The 19,647-nt window shown below is 44.5% G+C and overlaps 1 protein-coding gene across 2 annotated transcripts in view; it reads left to right on the forward strand.

Annotated features, from left to right (window-relative positions):
* LOC147025619 (SH3 and multiple ankyrin repeat domains protein 2-like) overlaps positions 1 to 19,647 on the forward strand; it is a 155,735-nt gene that overhangs the window by 107,055 nt on the left and 29,033 nt on the right. For both annotated transcript variants that reach the window (XM_085886768.1, XM_085886769.1), the window contains exons 5-6: positions 1,002 to 1,077; positions 1,376 to 3,530. In XM_085886768.1, coding sequence (XP_085742894.1) covers positions 1,002 to 1,077; positions 1,376 to 3,530 — 2,231 coding nt within the window. The remainder of the gene's footprint in view (positions 1 to 1,001; positions 1,078 to 1,375; positions 3,531 to 19,647) is intronic.

The following is a 19,647-nucleotide window of genomic DNA, read 5'->3' on the forward strand; positions in this document are numbered from 1 at the left end:
GAGGTTACTGGAAGAACGACTGCATCCTGGAGGAGCCAGGGAGGGTCAGAGGGCTGAAAGAGCAGAAGGAGCTAAACTGGAGAGAGGTGGTAATAAATAGGCAGACCACCTACCTGTCTGCGATGTGAGAGTGGCATTCCGTGTCCTTCGGCCTCCACATGGGAGATTTTGATAATTTTGAGAACTTTAGATTCCATGGTATCCAGGTGAGAGAGAGAGAGATGTGATGCTGAGACACCAGCCCACAGAGCAGAGCAGCACTCCATTGAACTACTGACATAGGCCCTTTAGCCTGTTATTTTATTTGCATAAGTTAGTTATTTTAAATAGCATCCATCAAAGAGCAATACTAATCAGGTGAGTTTAGCTTGTCTAAAATATCAGGTAATAATTAATGAATCTTCTTGCCAAAAAGTTAGCAACAGTTGCTGAAGTCATCTCGAAAGGGCCTCAATGATTGCACCTAAGGGTTTAGTCATGGAGTTGGAGTAGAAAAGATGGTAATGGGTGTTAATGTGAATGGAAACTGTTAACAAGCCATGTGCACTATTTGGACATGATGATGAAAACCCATGAGGTTTATCTGTGTTCTATCCTCAAATGCTGAGCATCAAGAAAGGAAGCAGCATGTACGATTTTTCATCTTTGGTATAACTCGGTCGGGGTTCGAACCAAAGACCTCCCAGACTCAGTGCAGATGGTCTAACCATCATGTGTCCAACCATTACATCTAGTCAATTTATTTTTGTTTCAACTGATTTATTTACTCTTCTCTCACCATGACATGTTACTCTTACATAGCACCAACCTTTCATATTTCACCATCATATGCCAACTACATACGAGTATATTAAAGCTCATATCCCAATGACTCCATTCACTTCCACGTCGGCCACAGTTGTTACACCTCCTTATTCTCCAACTCTATCTATGTCGTTATGGTAATGTTTATAACCTTTCAACCCACTTTAACCTCCACTTTACCTCCCCTGGTCTCACAGGCCTCATTTGAGAGCCAGGCCTTCCCAGAGATGTCCAGCAGTGGTCTCCGTGCCATGCCCAGGCAGAGATCAACAGGTACTCGACCCAGACATGCACATGCACCACCTCCTGCCATTGGACTAATATTCCATCTCAACTCCACAAAAACGGTTTGTTATGAAGCGAACAACCACAACCACATGAGGGTACAAAACGTGACACTTGTACACACTGAGCTGAATATTTGCTTTATGTTTTCGAGCTTTGGTCCCAAATAGATGTGATGTTTTGACGATTTGACCATTTTGATGAATTTGTGGATTCAAAGTTTTACATGGTATATTTTAATAATATATTTGCTTTCCTGTCTTCCCCCCCTCTCCCCCCCCCCCAGGCATTTATGGAGAGGAGGAACGTCTGATACCTTCTCCATGTTTTAGATTCACCAGAAGTGCATCAGTGCCAAATGCTGCTGACCTTCTATCTACTGCACCTTCCTCTCCTCCCTCATCTGCCAGTCACCATTGCACTTCCCATCCAACACCTTCACCTCCACCACCCCCCAAAATACCCCCTCCTCCTCCTCCTAAAACAAGAGTGGCTTCAACGCAGGCGGGCTTAGATGGGGCACGGGAAGGCCGGACTCAAGGCCTGCTGAGAGCTATGACTGTATCAGAATTATCTCGAGTAGATTTTGGTGCTCCTCTGTCTCCCTCACACCGTACAACCAAGACACGATCCATGATCCTTTTGTTTGATTCATTGGATGGTGGTGATGGAGAAGTTGGCGATACGGCAGCCGCTGCAGCAGCAGTGGCCGGGCTTGCTACACCCCTACTAACCCGGCAAGGTGCACGCAGAAGAACTGGAAAAGCCCCACTGACGCCGTATGCCACAGTTGGGCATGGTGGTTCATTAATATATACACAAGCACAACACAAGGGGCCACTCGTGAAGCAGGGTCATGTAGACAGTAGCCCTGACCGCTCACGAATTGTCCCAACAATCATAATTAAGGAACCTTCGACAAGCAGCTCTGGGAAGAGTAGCCAAGGAAGCAGCATGGAATTTGAGGGAGTGGGTGGGATAGCATGTGAAATGGAGTCCCTTAGCCCACACGAATCGTTAGGTGCACCTCTTGCTTCAGCACTGGCTCAGGCAGCACAGAACCGTCGCTTGCAGCAGCGCCGTCGCTCTGCAAACTTCCTGTCTGTAGACACTGTGGATGGGAATGCCCATACATCATCACGTCGCCTTCGCCTCCAACACTCTAAATCTATTGATGAAAGCTTATTCCCTGATGACTCTCCTGTGTTTCTCTCTGCACCTCCTCCAGTCAACTCACTCACATCCTCACCTGCTGCTATTTCATCCACGTCAAAGTTCACTTTTCATGACAAGGCTGATATGGTGATTGTTGCTTCTGCACCAGACAATGGGAATGCAAGGGAAGGTGAAGGTGAGGAGCAGCAGACACAGAAGCCTGACTGGCAACCTCTGTTCATAGAAACAACTGAGGGGAATGATGGGCAAGGTGTGAGCCATGCCGATGGACCTCGTGGGCTGCAGAAATTCATTGCAATCCAAAGGGATGAGTTGGCAACAGACAAGGGGCAAGTATCAGAGGAGAACAGAGATGTAGGATTTGTAATGCGACAAGTTGAAAATGGTGAAGCTGCGAGTCGAGGCCAAATTGAAACAGCAGATCCAAGTCATTGTATAGAGTCACGAAGCTTGCTTCAGCCCCCATTGTCCATTCCAAAGCCTCCACCATCAGATGGTGAACCTGCATTGCCACTCAGTGATGGTGAAGAGGACTTTGTGTTTACAGACCCTTTACCACCACCCATTGAAGTTGAACAACAAACTACGGCCGTACCAAGCCCCGCAGAGAGCCCTGCATCACTGATATTAGATGAAGGTCACAAATCAGTTTGTAAAGATGGTCTTCGAGCAGAACCCAATAAAAAGCTACTCGCTCTTTCAGCTGAAGTGAGTCTTGACTCGGGTGTAGAAGAGATGGATCGAAGCGTTGGCAGTGACAACCAGCTTGAGACAACAGGTACAGTCTCCACTGTATCAAGCACCTCTACATTGTCATCAGAGGGTGGGGAAATACCTGATAGTTGCACTCTCCCTCCTATTCCCTCAACTCTGGCATCCGTGGCCACAGTGGTAGAAGGGACAACCTTTTCGGCTGAACGGCCACCTGTTCCACCGAAGCCAAAGTCCAAAGCTGTCATGTCACATGTGGAAATGTGCCGAGAACTTCTTGTAAAACGCAACTCAGAGGGCGCTTTGTTCCCAAGACCCACTGCACTCTCGCCGTGCATTTCTGATAACCTTCAGGAGCGATCAGGAGAAACTAGGGTCAGTGCAAAGCTCGGGTCTGGAAGTGGAACGGAACAAGGGGCATCATGTGCTGGAAAAAGCCATGCGAACGATGCTGGAGCAAGTATCATCAGTGAACTCAGCGCACGTCTTCAACAATTGAGTAATCGTCGAGCTGCGAGTGTCACAACAAGTGTAAAGACATCAGAAACCACCAGGTAAGGCTGAGAAACTGCTGATCCACTGGGATGTTTTTATAATTATTTGATTTATTTCACCATTGTACACCAAAGCTTGGAAATCAGGAAAATGACACAAACTGTTAGATATGTATATGCCAGTGGGGCATGCTTGCATACTGCAAATGGGTACTCGGGTGCATCCTACATGCAGACATAACATAGCAACCAGCTAAATATATCAAGTAAATCAAGATTGAGTGATTAGAATAAGCTCTTCATTAAACAGTTTACAGCTACAGTCATTTGAGAAAAATGAGAAAAAAAACTTTATCGTTGAGAAATCATTGTGGTCTGTTCCAAGTCAAGGCATGGTTGAGCAGGCCAAAAAACATGGCAGCTTCAGACCCCAGTGAGGTTACCCAGGAAATGCCTTAAGACCCCAGAGAGGGAGGTGGTCGAGGATGGCACCTGATAAAGGATACAATAAAATATGGCCATTAATTATCTTCAAAAGGGGTGTTTTAATTTTCTGAAACACCCAATTTTCACTCTCGCACTCCCTGAGAGTTCCCTTAGTATGCATGCAAAGTTTCAGGCTGTTCGGTTTTATGGTTTTGGAGTTATGGAGGGGAAATGCATATGCACGCGCACACACACTTATTAGTGTAGATATATTGGCTACCGTTGCCCCACTGACTGTGACTGGTGAAGTCAGATTGTATTTGGACCTGTTGTGGAATTTGTTGTTAACCGACTCGGTGTAAATCATATTACTCAATTTTCAATTCACAATTAATTCACTGTCCACAACGAAAAGTACATTTCATCAGAGAACATTTATTTTGTGGTACCACAGAGTTCAAAACACTGAGATGTAAACATCCACAATGATTTGCACTAAGATTTGCAATAAAATTTCCTGGCATATATATGCTTTTGAAGGGAGTGGAGGGGTCTGATAAGCATTAGGCAAAATAATTTAAAATGCAATACATGTCCACTGGGTGAAAGAGAATGACATAATCATGGCAAAAGTTGCAGTGTTATCAACCAGGTCACCTTGTTTCATAGTAAGACATTCCTTTTATCAATATTCAGGTCAAAAGACTCTTGGGTAAAGGGAAACATAACTGACAGCCAATTCGACTATAGCATAAAAATTAAATGGTACTCAACCAATGGTACTCCATCTCTTCTGGATCTGATTTTGACAAATTTCCCTGACAATATCTGCTGCTCTTCCTTTGCTCCAATTGGTTCTTCTGACCACGTCCTTGTTAAAGTGGACATCTCTCTGGCTGTTATCAGAGAACCACCTCACCGCCGTCGAGTCTGGAATTTCACTCAAGCCGACTGGCAGGGTCTCCGAGCAGCCATCAAACTTACAGACTGGTCTCCTATCACTACTTTCTCAAACATAAACTCATCCTGGGAATTCTTTCAAAGAAACTTGCTCTCCCTCATGCACAGATTGATCCCCTCTCGTGTTCAGTTGTCTTACCCTTCCTCCCGCCCTTGGTTTACTGAAGCTTGTGGCGAGGCAGTTGTCCTGAAACAACTTGCCTTTGCCTCATGGAAAGCAAACCCAACTGAGGGCAATCTCAGTTCTTTCCACAAAGCTCGGAACAAGTGTGTATCTACCCTCAGGAGAGCCAGAAAACAACATCTTTCTCATCTCAAGTCTGAACTCTCAAACCTCTCTCCCTCCTCAAAATCCTGGTGGCGTTTAATCAAATCTGTTTCTGGTGTATGTTCCCCCTCCATCCCCTCCCTTACCTCAAATGGCCGCACTGCTGATTCCACACGTGATAAAGCTGAATGTCTAAACTCGGTGTTTGCAGCTAAATCTTGTGTCCCAAACCCATCACTATCTCTACCCACTTTACCCAGTCGCACCCAACTGTCCCTGGACTCTGTATCCTTTTCGCCTGACAAGGTGGAGAGCTTGCTTTCAAACCTCGAGTCAGATTCTGCAACTGGTCCAGACGGCATCAGCCCAAGTGTCCTCAAAGCCTGCTCTTCTGCTCTTGCTCACCCTCTCTCTGTTCTATTCACCCTCTCATTTGCCCAAGGTCATCTGCCATCTGCTTGGAAATCTGCTAACATCACTGCCCTGCATAAAAAAGGTGCAAAAACAGATCCCTGTAACTACAGACCAATCAGCCTTCTCCCAATCATCAGCAAGGTGATGGAATCCATCATCGCTTCAGACATGAAATCCTTCCTCTTCTCCAATGGCTTGATTTCCAATCATCAATTTGGTTTCAGACCAGGTCACTCTACCCTGGATATGCTGCTTCTGCTCTCCCATCAATGGATGGAGGTCCTCAATGCCAGACAGGAAATCCGAGCCATATCCCTGGACATATCACGTGCTTTTGACACAGTCTGGCACCCTGCACTACTCACCAAACTCTCTTCCCATGGTATTCAAGGCCATCTCCACTCATGGCTCGCAGACTTCCTCTCCTGTCACAGTCAACGTGTGGCCCTAAATGGAGTTCTTTCATCCCCTCTTCCTGTGCAGGCTGGAGTTCCTCAAGGTAGCGTTCTGGGCCCTGTTCTTTTTCTGGTTTTCATCAATGATCTCTCGGACTCTCTGGAAAATCCTCTATTTCTCTTTGCCGACGACTCCACCCTCTGCCGTACCATCTGTCATCCCTCAGACCGACAAGCACCAGCTTCTTCGCTCACTGCAGATCTGGATAAAATCACAAACTGGTCCAACACGTGGAACATGTCTTTCAATCCAGACAAATCTCACACTCTCACTATGTCTCTTCGAAAGGACCGTTTGCAAACCCCCCCCCCCCATCCACTTTCTCAACAACGCTCTGGAAGAAGTCTTTTCTTTCAAGCTTCTGGGTCTCACTATCTGCCATGACCTTTCCTGGGAAAGTCACATTTCCAACCTCGCCTCAAAAGCCAGTCGCTGACTGGGAATCCTCCGTCGTGCAAAGTCCTTCCTCGGCCCTCTTGAGCTCCTGACCACTTACAAAGCTTTTGTCTGTAGCCTGATGGAGTACTGCTCTCCCCTCTGGGCTGGTGCTCCTGCCTCCCACCTTTCTCGGCTTCACGCTGTCGAAACCAGGGCATTTAAGATCATCGGCATCTCCCGCAATGAAGCTGAGTCTTTGGGCCTCTCACTCAATCACCGCAGTTGGTCGGTGGTCTTTCTGTCTTCTACCGACTCCTCTCCAGCCTTGCCCCCCCTGCTCTCTCTGCGATTTGTCCCCACCACATTTCCACAGGGCGCTCAAGGTCCGCCAACAACCCCCTTCTGGTAAAACTACCAAAATCACGAATCACTGCCCATCTTCACTCTTTCATTCCTCTTTTTTCCCGCCTTTGGAATAAACTTCCTCACTCTATTCTTTCCCATTCTTCCCTCCAGGCTTTCAAAACAGCTGTTCACCACCACCTCTTATCATCCCCCATCCAAATCCTCGATCTTTTCTACCCCCGATAATCCACCCAAGCCCACTTCCTTCAATTCCCCTGCCTTCCTTCCTGAAAGTCCCTGTAATGTCCATCTTCTATTCGCCATGTTCCCCATCCCATCCCCATCCCTCTCCCTTCCACAGTTCACCTAATGTGTCTGTTCCCCACTGTTTTGTCCCTTACACTCCCACCCCTCTTGTCTCATGCCTCCTTGCTGTGAGTTGTGTGTTAGCTCTCATACGAGCCTCGACCAAGGTATACCAAAAAAATAAAAAAATAAAAAAAAACATTTATAAAGCACCAGCAACAATTATAATTGAGAGGACATGAATATAATTATTTTTCTTCCACAGACCCAACAAGTGTCATCTGCCACATGGACACATTGTGTTACGTCCACCAATCTTACCAGGAAACTTGATTGTTTCATTATTGTTATTAAGCAGTTGGGGAATGTATTAATGGAAAAACTGAAATTCCACTTAGACCAACGTCATCATGACAGCATGATGTCTGCAAACCCAGAAGGGCATATAGCAGTTTAGTGTCGTGGAAATTCATGAATTTAAAGTGTCGTGGAAATTTTGGATATCTATAAATCAGAAGAGACTTCATAGTCCACTATGATTGTTTAATGTATACGCACGTGTGGAGCGAGTGCTGGTTATAAAATCTCCAAGCACTCTCTGCTACAGGCAGAGTATTCCTGAGTTTTATATTGTTACATGAAAGGCATGGTCTATACTATAAGCATTAATCAAGGTTAAACTACAAATTTACTTTGTAAAGCAGGAATCATGAGAACAGGGAGAAAAACAACTCCATACATGGTCATTATTATCAGTAGGTTAAAGAAGAGTAGGATATAAGGACTCTGGTCAGAAGGTTGCATGAGCCAAATGAATTCCTTTTCTTATAGATAAGACGATCAAAGGCATGTTGTGCTGTGTCTGCCAGAGTCCATGGCCATACTCCTAACTTTAAAGCATTTTAAACATTATTTATTAAATTCACCCAAGAACATGAGTTAAACTTTATTTCATTACCCACAAAAGTCATAAGCTGTCACTTTTGATGGAAATCAAAAGATGGAAAGAGAAGCTACCAACCTGGTTTGGCTCTTATTAGGGCGCGTCAGGCCATTAGGGCAACTTAACACTGTTTCATCCACTTGTTGGCTTTTGAAGCCTTTTAGGCTTATATACTGGCTGTTGATGCCCCACAGACTGACTGGTGAGGCCAGATTGTATTTGTTCATGAATGCAAAGTCAAAAGCTACAACACAACATGTCCACGTTGCAAATGGCACTTCTGGGATTGCAGGCATAACACCATCACGATGATGTCATCATGGCATTAGTCTAAGTTAGGAGAATTTCAGCAATGCCGGCTCCATCCTCCCATCACTCCCCTCCCTCCTCTCAGCCTACTCCCCTCACTCCTCTCACCCCATCCCCCTCCCTCCAGACACCCACCTAATTCCCCTCCCTCCAGACTTCCATCCCACCCCTTCCCCTCGCTCCTCACACCTCCACCTTTTCCCTCCATCTTCCCACGCCACCCCTTCCCCTCCCTCTTCCCATCCCCACCCTTTCCCTCCATTCTCCCACCTTCACCCTTTCCCTCCCACCCCACCCATTCCCCTCCCACCTCCACCATCTTCTCCCTCCTCTCACAAATGTACCTGGCATTGCCCAGGATCGAACATGCATTTGATGGACTATCACAATTAAACACATATTGAGAGACAAATATTGTATTGATGAAGCTGCAAAATATTGAACAGAAATATCAACAAAACTAAACATATTATTGAAATGATTTTTGGGTGGACAATATTGAATGTTTTTCATCAAGAGCCAGAACATGTAAATTGTTTGGTGTTCCAACTCTAGAATAGCCCACATATAGATGATCATGTTGTTGTGGATTTTTTAAACCCACCTTGTTGTGATCATTGTCCTCCTGAAGGATTCTACCTGGCCGATTGCGGAATCCTATTTGACTTCAGACAGAGTTTAAAGTTTGTCCGATTTGGTTATAAAATCCTGCATAAAACCCATTAACACTGAAAACCGATGTCCACACAAGCCTTTCCTTGTGAAACAATTTATTTTCTAATTATACACCATACACTTTTCACCCTCATACAATGAACTAAAGAATCCCCATTGATTGCAATATTCTTTATCTTCTATTTCATTTATTCTTACTTTAGTTAACAGTTAGACCAACCCGATTCAATTCACTTCCACATTACATCAGAGAGTTTTATTCTAACTTGGTACTTGGTCAGTTCCAAGGAGCACAAGCCACTGAGATTCTAATACTTTCTCAGATACTTGCACTGAAACAATTTTACATTTCAAAGCATTTTATACTTTCATGAGAGAGTGGTGGGGGCTATTCAACCCAGACTGCAGACATGTCCTTTCGACGAAAAGCCACTTCGTACATTTCTAAGCAAAGGTTCATTTGTTATCAGCTCGGTCACTCTGCTCCAGAACAACACATTTCTTAACATTTAGGGCAAAAGTCTTTTGGCCAGAAATGACAGCCAATTCAACTTGCAGCATAAATGTTACATTTCTAAAACTCCATTTGTTACAATTTAGAATACATTAATATAAATTTTTCCCCCACAATGTGAAAAATGATATTTGAAATCTATTTTGTTGTCAGACAATCAGAATTCACTCTCAAAATGACTGTGTAGGTATATGTATCAAAATGTCTTGTTTTTATATTTTGGCAATCGAGTGGAAATTTTTCAAAGCTGTTACTGTTACAAAGCTGTTGTAAAGCAAAGATATTACTAAAACTCTCATCTTGTATGTATGTATGTATATATGTATGTTCCCGAAATACAGCCAAAACGGTACACGATAGCGCAAAAATTTTAGGGCCTCCTTACTCACCATTCGCCTGTAGTGTGCAGTATCAATTTTCGTTCAAATCGGGCAAAGAGAAAAATTATTAAAAAATTAATTCCCGTTTCAGTCAAGTACTCTTCGGGAGAATTTGATCAATGCAAACAACCTCAGCGGTATAGTTCGCTGGAGCTATCTTTTTTTGTTGTTGAAATGATTTTTTCCATCAACTGCTGTCACAACGGGAACCCAACGGGTTTACGGGTCGTCGAGTTATTACAATAAAATACTATGCATCGGATCTGGTCATCGTCTTTTTAAAAATAATTTTCCTGTGCATCACAAGGCTGCTAGGAGCATCGTTGACTGAGGGTGTGGCAGTGCTTCTGATGCAGTGCCCCTGTAGGTTAGAACAGTAATTTGAAATTTGGCCAGTGTGCCAGGGATAGCTCTCCTACTCCTTGCACAGGACACCACAAAGGGATCTTTAACGTCCACCAACGAATTCTGGCAGATGAAACGCCCAGTTTAACATTTATCTGTGGGACCGCACACACACTGATTAATCACCCTGCCTGTGAAAAACTGGGATGACAGAGTATAGCTGGCTTCAGATTCGAACCCAAGCTGGACAGCTTAGAGTGAGAGTGTGTACCTCTCGGCTATCCTATTGTGAAGTGGGGATTCATTGCTTTGTAGCCACTGAAAACATTTTTCAATTATCTCTTGAAATCGCAGTTCGCTTTACTCATTCTAATCCTCAAATTTATTTTGCCTTCCAAACTGGGGGATTTCTCCACGGAGAACCGAGTGGAAATCGCCACGCCCCTGCTTACACTGCAAGTACTTTCTTTAAAATTATTTTTGTTGCACTCAATGAAGTTTCACTTCAGGCACATTCCTTAATCTTTTCTTCACTCAATATATTTGTCGGAATAGTAGAAAAAGTTAAGTTTAATTCTTTGGAAATTTCACGTTCGAGAGTAAAGATGGAGAAGATGGAAGCATAGCCTTCCTTAAACAAATACGCTTCTACACTTAGTTATAGGAATAAGTAATTCTTCACATTTTCAGATTTCATTCCACATTTCAACGCGTCTTTAGTCCACCAGATCCGATCTTAAAATACGAAATCATATTTCGATTATATACTTTAATTAGTCTGTGAGAATAGATTGTGCTTCCAAGGCAAGGCCTTTGTAGGCCGAATCAAAATGGCAGCTGAGACCCATACGAGGAGAAGTTGGACCAAGGACCATGGTGTGTGACTATGTCCAAAGAAGGGTCACACAAGTTCATCACACTCTACATGTTTCGATTTACCCACCGATCAAATCACGTGCCTTCTGGTTGAATCATTTGCATTAGCAGGAATAATCGTCTGGGTGGCAGAGGGACGGTTGTTCTTTGCAGATTATGCGGTTTTACCATGTGAGACACGATTTCCGGCGATGCTCACCATAAGTCATGAGGTGTGTGTGATGTTTAAATGACGAGTGTGGTCATTATTGATTAGATATTTATGGGTATGCTGTCCTGATGAGGGCAAATAAGCCCAAATTCAGGACGGCATGACATTTATGTCATGGAGATTCACTCCTATGTAGTGTTCCAATTGTATAACCATGCATTCTTGGCCCTTTGGGGTTAGGATGTGTGTGTTTGACCATGTGCTTCAGCCTTTGAGCTGAGAGGCATGTGTATGCCAACGTGACAGTCTTGCTGGACTGTGTACTTTCACCATGGCATCAATAGGCACGTCCCAAGCTGTTTAAATGTTTTGATTTTTTAAACCTTTTTTGTATGAAAAAAGACGCCTTCAAAAGCGGCAAACAAGCCTGAAATCCGGATAGGCGGTTCCGTTTGATGTTTACTGATATTGACCGTGTTATCATTGTCTGTTTGACAGGGTCACCAGGCTGAGGTCTCCAGAATGGAGGTGACGCTTTGGTGTAGGACTATGTCCAGTAGAGATCAGGAGAGTGCTTATCACACTCCACAAGTTTTGATTTACCTACCGATCGCATCACATGCCTTCTGGTTGAATGGTTTGCATTCGCGGGAACAATCATCTGGGTGGCAGAGGGATGGTTGTTCTTAGTGGATTATGCGGTTTTACCGTGTGAGGCATAATCCGCGGCATTTCTCAACATAACAGTCAGGATGTGCGTCTGATGTCGAAGCAACAAATGTGGTCATCATTGGTTGGATATTTATCGGTATGCTGTCCTATCCTATCGGTATGATCAGAACAGTCCTATCGGTATGCTGTCCTGTCCTGTCCTGTCCTGTCCTGTCTGGTATGCTGTCCTATCTATCCTAGCATTCATTAAACGTTAATCTATCCCCAGGGCTTTTCAATACACTTGCCAATTTAAACTAACGGTTCTAGCAACCACGATTCCCATCACCTGTGTTGGTGTTCGTTATTAATTTGGGCCTGGCCCGCAAATTTTCTCCCGTGCTCTTGCACAATTTTGTGGCTGGGCAGCATGGCTCCACTGGCAGGTTTACCCATCTGCTGAACTCGAACTTCGGCACCCCTGGGTCGGTGAGGCTGTCTCCGAGCCTATGAACTACTCGTGCCCATTACACTAACTCGGTCCCTTGGATCCATGGCCTACTCTGGCCAACTACTTCGGTGCCCAGGGTGCCCTCTACTCAGTACGCATATTTCACCAGCTACGCTCCCAGCCGGTCAATAGTCTCCTGCACCCTACAAAAGGTTTTGTGCCTTCGTTCAATACCAACAACCAAACGACATCCTTTAGGTTAATTTAACTAACCCACGAACTTTTATTACACTAATCCCGGTTCCCTTGGGTGGGATTCACTCCTCCCCCCAATCATTCGTTCACACCATGGATTCCACATTCACTCCATTCACACTCAGGCCCGCTGACCCACATTCACTCACCCTATTTCTTTCTTGGTTTTATTTCTATTTTTATTTTTCACATCACATTGATGCTTCACAAGCTACGTTCCCCTAACTAGCTCGTGCTCCCCGTCATCCCTTACTCTAATGCACGTTCCATTTAACTCTATTGCTAATCTACGTCCCCACTACACATTCCATGTCTGTCCACGTCTCCAATATATTCTAAATTCGATACTAACTCATGTTACCGGGCCCCATGAGGCCGGTCTATCTCACGCTAAACCCTTCCCCTAACTAATGCTCCTTTGCCCCCATTGAGGATGTTCGCTACATCCTGGCCAGGCATCATGTACTCGTGACAAGGCTCAATGAGCCTTGCGTCTCCAGGGCGGCCGTTTACAATACATTCATCCCTTTCGTTTGGCCGATACATGAGGCCATAACGTCGCCCCGTTAATTACCTTACATGCTCACTTTCGGGCCATCCATCATGCGAGCCACTGTGCATTACACACCTGCCCTTCGTGCTGTGAGATCCCCGATGACGTCACTCGCACCCGGCCCGCTCCGCGAGGCTTGCCGCACAGACGGGCCCGGCGGTGTCGTCCCCGGAACCCGCTCCGCGCGTCCCGCGAACACCACTGGCGGCGCGCAGCACGTCGGGCTTCCTACACATGCTCACATGGGGATACATGCTTTCCAAATTCACTCGACCCAATTGGCCTCCATTTTAGCTGTCCCCGCTCTGGTGTCGTACCAAACCCGGAACGTTTCAGCGCCAGCTTCCCATCACACAATCGCCCGCACTTGGGCCGTTTGCAAAACACGGAACGGACCTCACATGCAGCGTTCCGCGGAGCCGGCGCAGTTTCTGAAATAACCCCGTCCGTTGCACGACTCCCGTCTGGGTCGGTCCGCGTCCCATTTTCTCACATGCACTCACACATGCCATGTCATTTGCACTCCACTCACGCTCCGACACAATCACGCTGGGGCTTGTGTTAGCCCAGGAGAACCCGGGGTTTCTATCCCCACAAAGCTCAGCATGTGCTCTTTCGCACCGTGCACCCGCTCGACCTCGTACGGCCTTACCGGACTCACCTCGCCACGGTCTGCCTCGAGGGAGCATATCGTCTCCCCTTGTTCCTGTGGGAGCTTAACCTGACCTTCGCATTGGGTCTCAAAACATTCCCCAAGCTCAATCCCAATGTCCCTTACCAGTTTTCATTTGTGTGTGCTCCTCTTTTATTTTCTGCAATTCGTTCACCTCTTTTAATTCCTGCGTCTCTTTTATTATCTCCATCATTCCCGGCCGAGTTTATCCACTTCTTGTCCAACCGCCGTTATTTTATCCATCACCTCTTCCTTACCCGTCGTCATCGCGGTCCGAACAGCCTCCACACTCCCTCTCAACTCGGTAATTTCCCCACGTAGAGTCCTGATCCCATTTGTAATATTCCGGTCGAAGTTTTTCATTTTGCCCTTTACCTCTGCCAGGTCCGCCTTCATTTCCTCCTGACCCGCCTTCATTTGTGTTAGTAAGTTTCTTCCCATGTTTTGCATATCACTCCTCAGTGCTTGCATATTCGCATCCATTCGGTTTTGTAAATCCCCCCTCAGTGCTTGCGTATTCCCATTCATTTAATTTTCATTTGTTCCATCATTTGTTTTATCATCTCCACAATCTTGTTCGTGTCCAATGGCTCTGGTGGAGCCGATCTGCAATGATCGGGTGTGGATCCCATGGGGATTGCGAGGTCCTCTGGGAGGGAAATTTGATGCAAGGGGTGCCCAAGCATTGTCGCTGATACCCCAATGTTACCTCTGGGAATGGCTGTAGGGAACGATCTCCCTCAAAACTGTCGTGCTGAGCCACGGATTCCTCTAACATTATTTCCGAACCCACCTAAACCAGCTCGTCTTGGTCTGCCATAGTCGGTACCGAAAATTAACTGAAATTTGGATCCTGCTCTTAATTTTGGAGCGAAAGGGGGGGGGGGAGTTGCTAAGCACACCCCTGGTCCGAATCCCGTAAATTTATCAATGGGGGTCGGTTTCCTACACTCCTGACACCAAACTGTTGCGGGCCGGGGTCTGGCGGAGAAGACCACTAGGTGGGGGAAACTACGTCGATTCCCACCAGACTCCTCGGAATTGTAGGCCATCGCTCACGGATAAATCCATGATGCGGTGGGTCGCTTAACCGACTGTGGACGCCAATACCTCAACCGCGTGGCGTAGGGTCCTCCTGTCTAGAAACAAGTTACCTCTATTAACCATGCGGTTTCGACAACTGGGGAACCACGCCCTCGGTACACCTTGCTCGAACCGGATCACTCTACCAACTACCGCCTACCTTTCCGGATCGGATGCAGTCGAGCGGCACCACCCAGGATGTACCGACTAGAAGGAACGGATTATCAGGAATAATGACCCGGGTAAACTCAGATCGGAACCATGCTGGACCAATGGAGGAAAAGACAAAGACGAGCTGGGAACATTTCTACATTTATTTATTTACAATATAGCGGGGAAAAGCATGTGGCACAACAAAAAGGTTTATTCGGTATGTAATGCAGGAATAGAGGAGAGAGGTGTGGGGTGCGGCAATTTTACAAGCAACTTATAAACGCAGACACAGAGCAGAATTAACGCGAAACTAATAAAAGCAATAACAATCACAACAATAGAAATCTTAAACAGGCTTATCTAATGGACAGGCGCAAACACTCTCAGACACACACTCAGACAAAATAAACCCAATGAAAGGCAAAAGACTTTTGCAGCCAGGGAGGGAGGGAGTTGAGGTTACAGTTTCTTGGTACCTGAGTGTTTCAGGGGAAGGGATGCTCCGTGGTGCGGTACCCGACAAAGGTTGTGTAGTTTGGTCCACAGCCGCACGTGTGGAGATCGTGTCTGTGAAGGAGCTCGAGTGGATTAGAGCGGAGTCCAAGGTGGAGATCAGCAGTAGCAGGACCAGACAGAGGGTTGGTCGAGGTCCTTCGCATCCACCAACTCCGACTTTTCCCTTTCAAAAACCAACCGCGACCTTTCAAATCCAACGACAACCTTCCCATTCAACTCACCCTTCCCTCGCATTGAATTCAACTTTGAGGATTGTCCCGTACTTTATAGATCATGGAGTTTGGGGTGGAGCCATGGCGAAGCCGACGTCATTGTCTGTCCCGATTGGACCGGGCCTTCATGTGGTCCGCCTTTCTGGGTGGGGTTTCAGCCAGACACAGGTAAGGACCACCCACACCACCATGTCTGGGTTTGGGAAGGTGAATGGTGGCACAGCAACTATAACAAACCTCGGGATTCTGCCTCAGAAAACGAGTCTCTGTGGACAGCGGGTAGACGGTGGAAGCGCTTGTCCAGCCCAAAGTGCCCGTCGGGATTTGGGCTCAGGAGACGAGATGAGGGTAGCAAGCGAGATGAAGGTACTGTGGATCAAATAAAAGGGGAAATATAATAAAAGAGGAAAAATGATTTATTAATCCTAACTATAGCCCATCGTAACGCACCCCCTCATCTTCCCACTAGACAAAAGGTAGGGACCTAACTACATGTATATTAATGAAATAACTGACTCGGGACAACTGTGTGTTGTATGCATATGGTTCTGAGAACCGTAACAGTATATATATATATATATATATATATATATATATATATATATATATATATATATATATATATATATATATATATATATATATATATATATATATATATATATATAGAGAGATTTTCCAGACTTTAAAACAAGAGCGTGAGCGACAAGGTGAGAATGATACTTTCCAGAAATTAGAACAAGAGAGTGAGCAACACGGTGAGTGAGATTTTCTAGGATTTAAAACAAGACAGTGGGTGACAAGGTGACAGTGAGATTTTCCAGGATTTAAAACAAGAGAGTGAGTGACAAGGTGAGTAGTGTCAAAAGAGAGGGTTTGCCGCAGCAATCTGTCCCATTCTCAGTCACCATATTCCGTCGCTTATGCTCACTCATATATCTCCTTTTCAAATGGGACACATTCCTTCGTCAAACACCTCCCTTTTGACACTACTACCCTGTGGGGCTGGGCTTCACCTTCTTTTCATATGATCATTTATTTAACCAAATTGAGATCTCATAAATATTTGTTCATGTTTTATTTTTGGGAATACCTTAATTTTCTTATCACACTCATCACCATCGAGTCTTCCTGAACTTGGTTCTTGGTTTAAGTATTTTTGTTTCAGAAGAGATGAAATGACAAACCTCTCTTAATGCTCTTGTCTGAGCATATCATTTTGATATTGTAGTACATTATTTTTCCATTGATTAAATTATCCATGAAGAAATATAAAGAGGTTGTGTTATATGGAAGCATTTCTTTTAAAAATCAGTTTTTTATACGATTTACCAACCTGCATGAGAATGTATCACACGAGAAACCAGTTTTACACGTCTTCCCTTATCTCAGGCGAAACATACCTAACACTCTTACACAAGCATTATTTTAGCACATTTAATCCTCTGAACAATGTTAGTCCCTTCCTTTGAGAGACACACCTGAATTTCACAGGCAAACCATTGTTCTCTCATTCCCGTGATATCTTCAACTTGTCTTATTTATTTAAACCCAAAGTTTGGCTTGCTTCATTCAGAGGATGTCATTGAAGGAGTTATTCAACCTTGAAGATGAGTTTCAATCTTTTTCACAAGAGAGGTAAGTTATGTATAAACTTATTAATTATATGTTGTTTTATACAGAACCAAATAACTACATGATGAATAACTATTCTTTTTTTCTTTTTTTTTTTTCCAACAGCCTCTCCCCAATGACAAAGGTAATGGCTGATGGAGAAAATCAAGCCAATGAATATCATGAAGAGTGGCAGAATATGAACGAACTCTTCACAGAATTCCAATCAATTTGCAGTAATCTACATAATGAAATGATGGCGTGTTTTGAAGACCTCTCTTATCCATCAATATTCCCTGAAGCTGGGAGAACAACAGAGCAAAGGACTGACACCAAATTAAACACCTTGTATGAGGTGTTATGCGAGAGGTAAGAGATATACTAATTTACAAACTTTTATCAGCAGAGACAACTTGGTGTTAATTTTACCCCACTTGTTCTTTATTTCCAGCATTAAAAACGAACCAGCATTAAAAACGAACCAGCAGTACCCCACTTGCACAAGGGGGAAGGGGATTATGGGCATGGTTTGTGTGGGGGGCATAGTCTGAGTGTAGGCGTGGTTTGTGTGTGGGCGTTGTTTGTGGGGGGCATGGTTCATGTGGACATGTTCTGTGTGGGCAGAGTCAAAACAGGGGTAGAATCAATTTTTTGAATTTTTTATATTGTTAATTTATCATCTTTGTCTTTTGTAATCTTTTGAATAAAATGAACCCAAGATTTCTTTTCCCTTTAACTTGTATAATTTGTAAGTCCAAAGAACTGTATCTATTACATCAACGATTTAAAAAAGTTAATTCGTCCATTGTTTAGTTTTGCCTTTTCCAAAGTGTGATTTCCACCTGTATATTTTTACTATATCACCATCTTTGAACTTAGGCTTTCTCAGATTAATCTCTTTTTCATATTCTAATTTTGTAAATGTTTCTGATTGTTTTGATTTTGTTGAGAAATGAACTTATTGTTGTAATTTTCTGCAATTTCCTGAATTAAAGATACCAGTTGTTGAGAACAGAGTTGAGTGAATTTTTTATATAGTCTCTCTTTTAAAGTGTGATTAAAACGCTTAATAACAACCGCTTTTTCTTCATTAAAGGTGCTGTATAATGTAATTCCATTATCGTCAAGAAAATTCAAAAATATTTTGTTGCAGAACTCCTCAACCCTCATCACTCCACAATTTATTATGTTTTGCTCTTGCTTTTATTAAATATCTGTTGGAAGGCTAACATAAGAGTATTACCTCTTTTGTTTTCAAAGGAAAACCCCATGCATATCTACTCCTCAAATCAATAACAGTTAAAGCATACTTTTATCCATTATCATTATTGAGTTCAATTAATTTAGCAGACCAGATGTAATCAACTCCTTTGGAATAAACCATTTTGGTTTAAACTTTGTGATTATAGGTTTATGTAATTCATCAGGTAATTGCTCTTCAATCTTATTGACCATTAGAACCGATAAGTTTTTTGAATTGCCAAGCCCAAGTCTCAATTTAGCACTTTTTTGTTTGTTTTTTGTTACATTGTCAAGGCTCATATGAGAGCTAGCACACAATGCACAGCAAGGGGGGCGCATGAGACAAGAGGGGTGGGAGAGGGAAGGACAAAACAATGGGGAACTGAGACATTAGGTCTGTGGAAAGGAGAGGGATGGGGTGGGAAACACAGGGTATACAAGATGGACACTACAGGGACTTTCAGGAAGGAAAGCAAGGAATTTGAAGGAGGTGGGTTTGGGGTGGATTAACGGGGGTAGAAAATATCAAGGTTTTTGTTGTGGGATGATAAGAGGTGGTGGTAAGCAGCTGTTTTGAAGGCCTGGAGGGAAGAAAGGGATTGAACAGAGTGAGGGAGTTTATTCTAAATGTGGGGTAAAAGAGGAATGAAAGAGTGAAGTTGAGCAGTGATTCATGATTTTGGTGAACAGAAGGGGGTTGTTGGCGGACCTTGAGTGCCCTGCGGAAATATGGGGGGGACATGTTGCAGACAGAGCAGGGGGGCTAGACCAGAGAGGAGACAGTAGAAGACAGAAAGACCACCGACATGCCTCTGGTGAGAGAGTGAGAGGCCCAAAGAATCAGCCTCACCGCGGGAGATACCAATGATCCTCAATGCCTTAGTTTCCACAGCGTGAAGCCGAGAAAGGTGAGAGGCAGGAGCACCAGCCCAGAGGGGAGAGCAGTACTCCATCAGGCTGTGGACGAAAGCTTTGTATGTTGTCAGGAGCTCAGATGGGCCAAGGAAGGACTTTGCATGACGGAGGAT

This window comes from Eptatretus burgeri, chromosome 6 (assembly GCF_056783735.1).
Source record: "Eptatretus burgeri isolate ZD-2024b chromosome 6, Ebu_testis_v1, whole genome shotgun sequence".
Classification (NCBI taxonomy): Eukaryota; Metazoa; Chordata; class Myxini; order Myxiniformes; family Myxinidae; genus Eptatretus; species Eptatretus burgeri.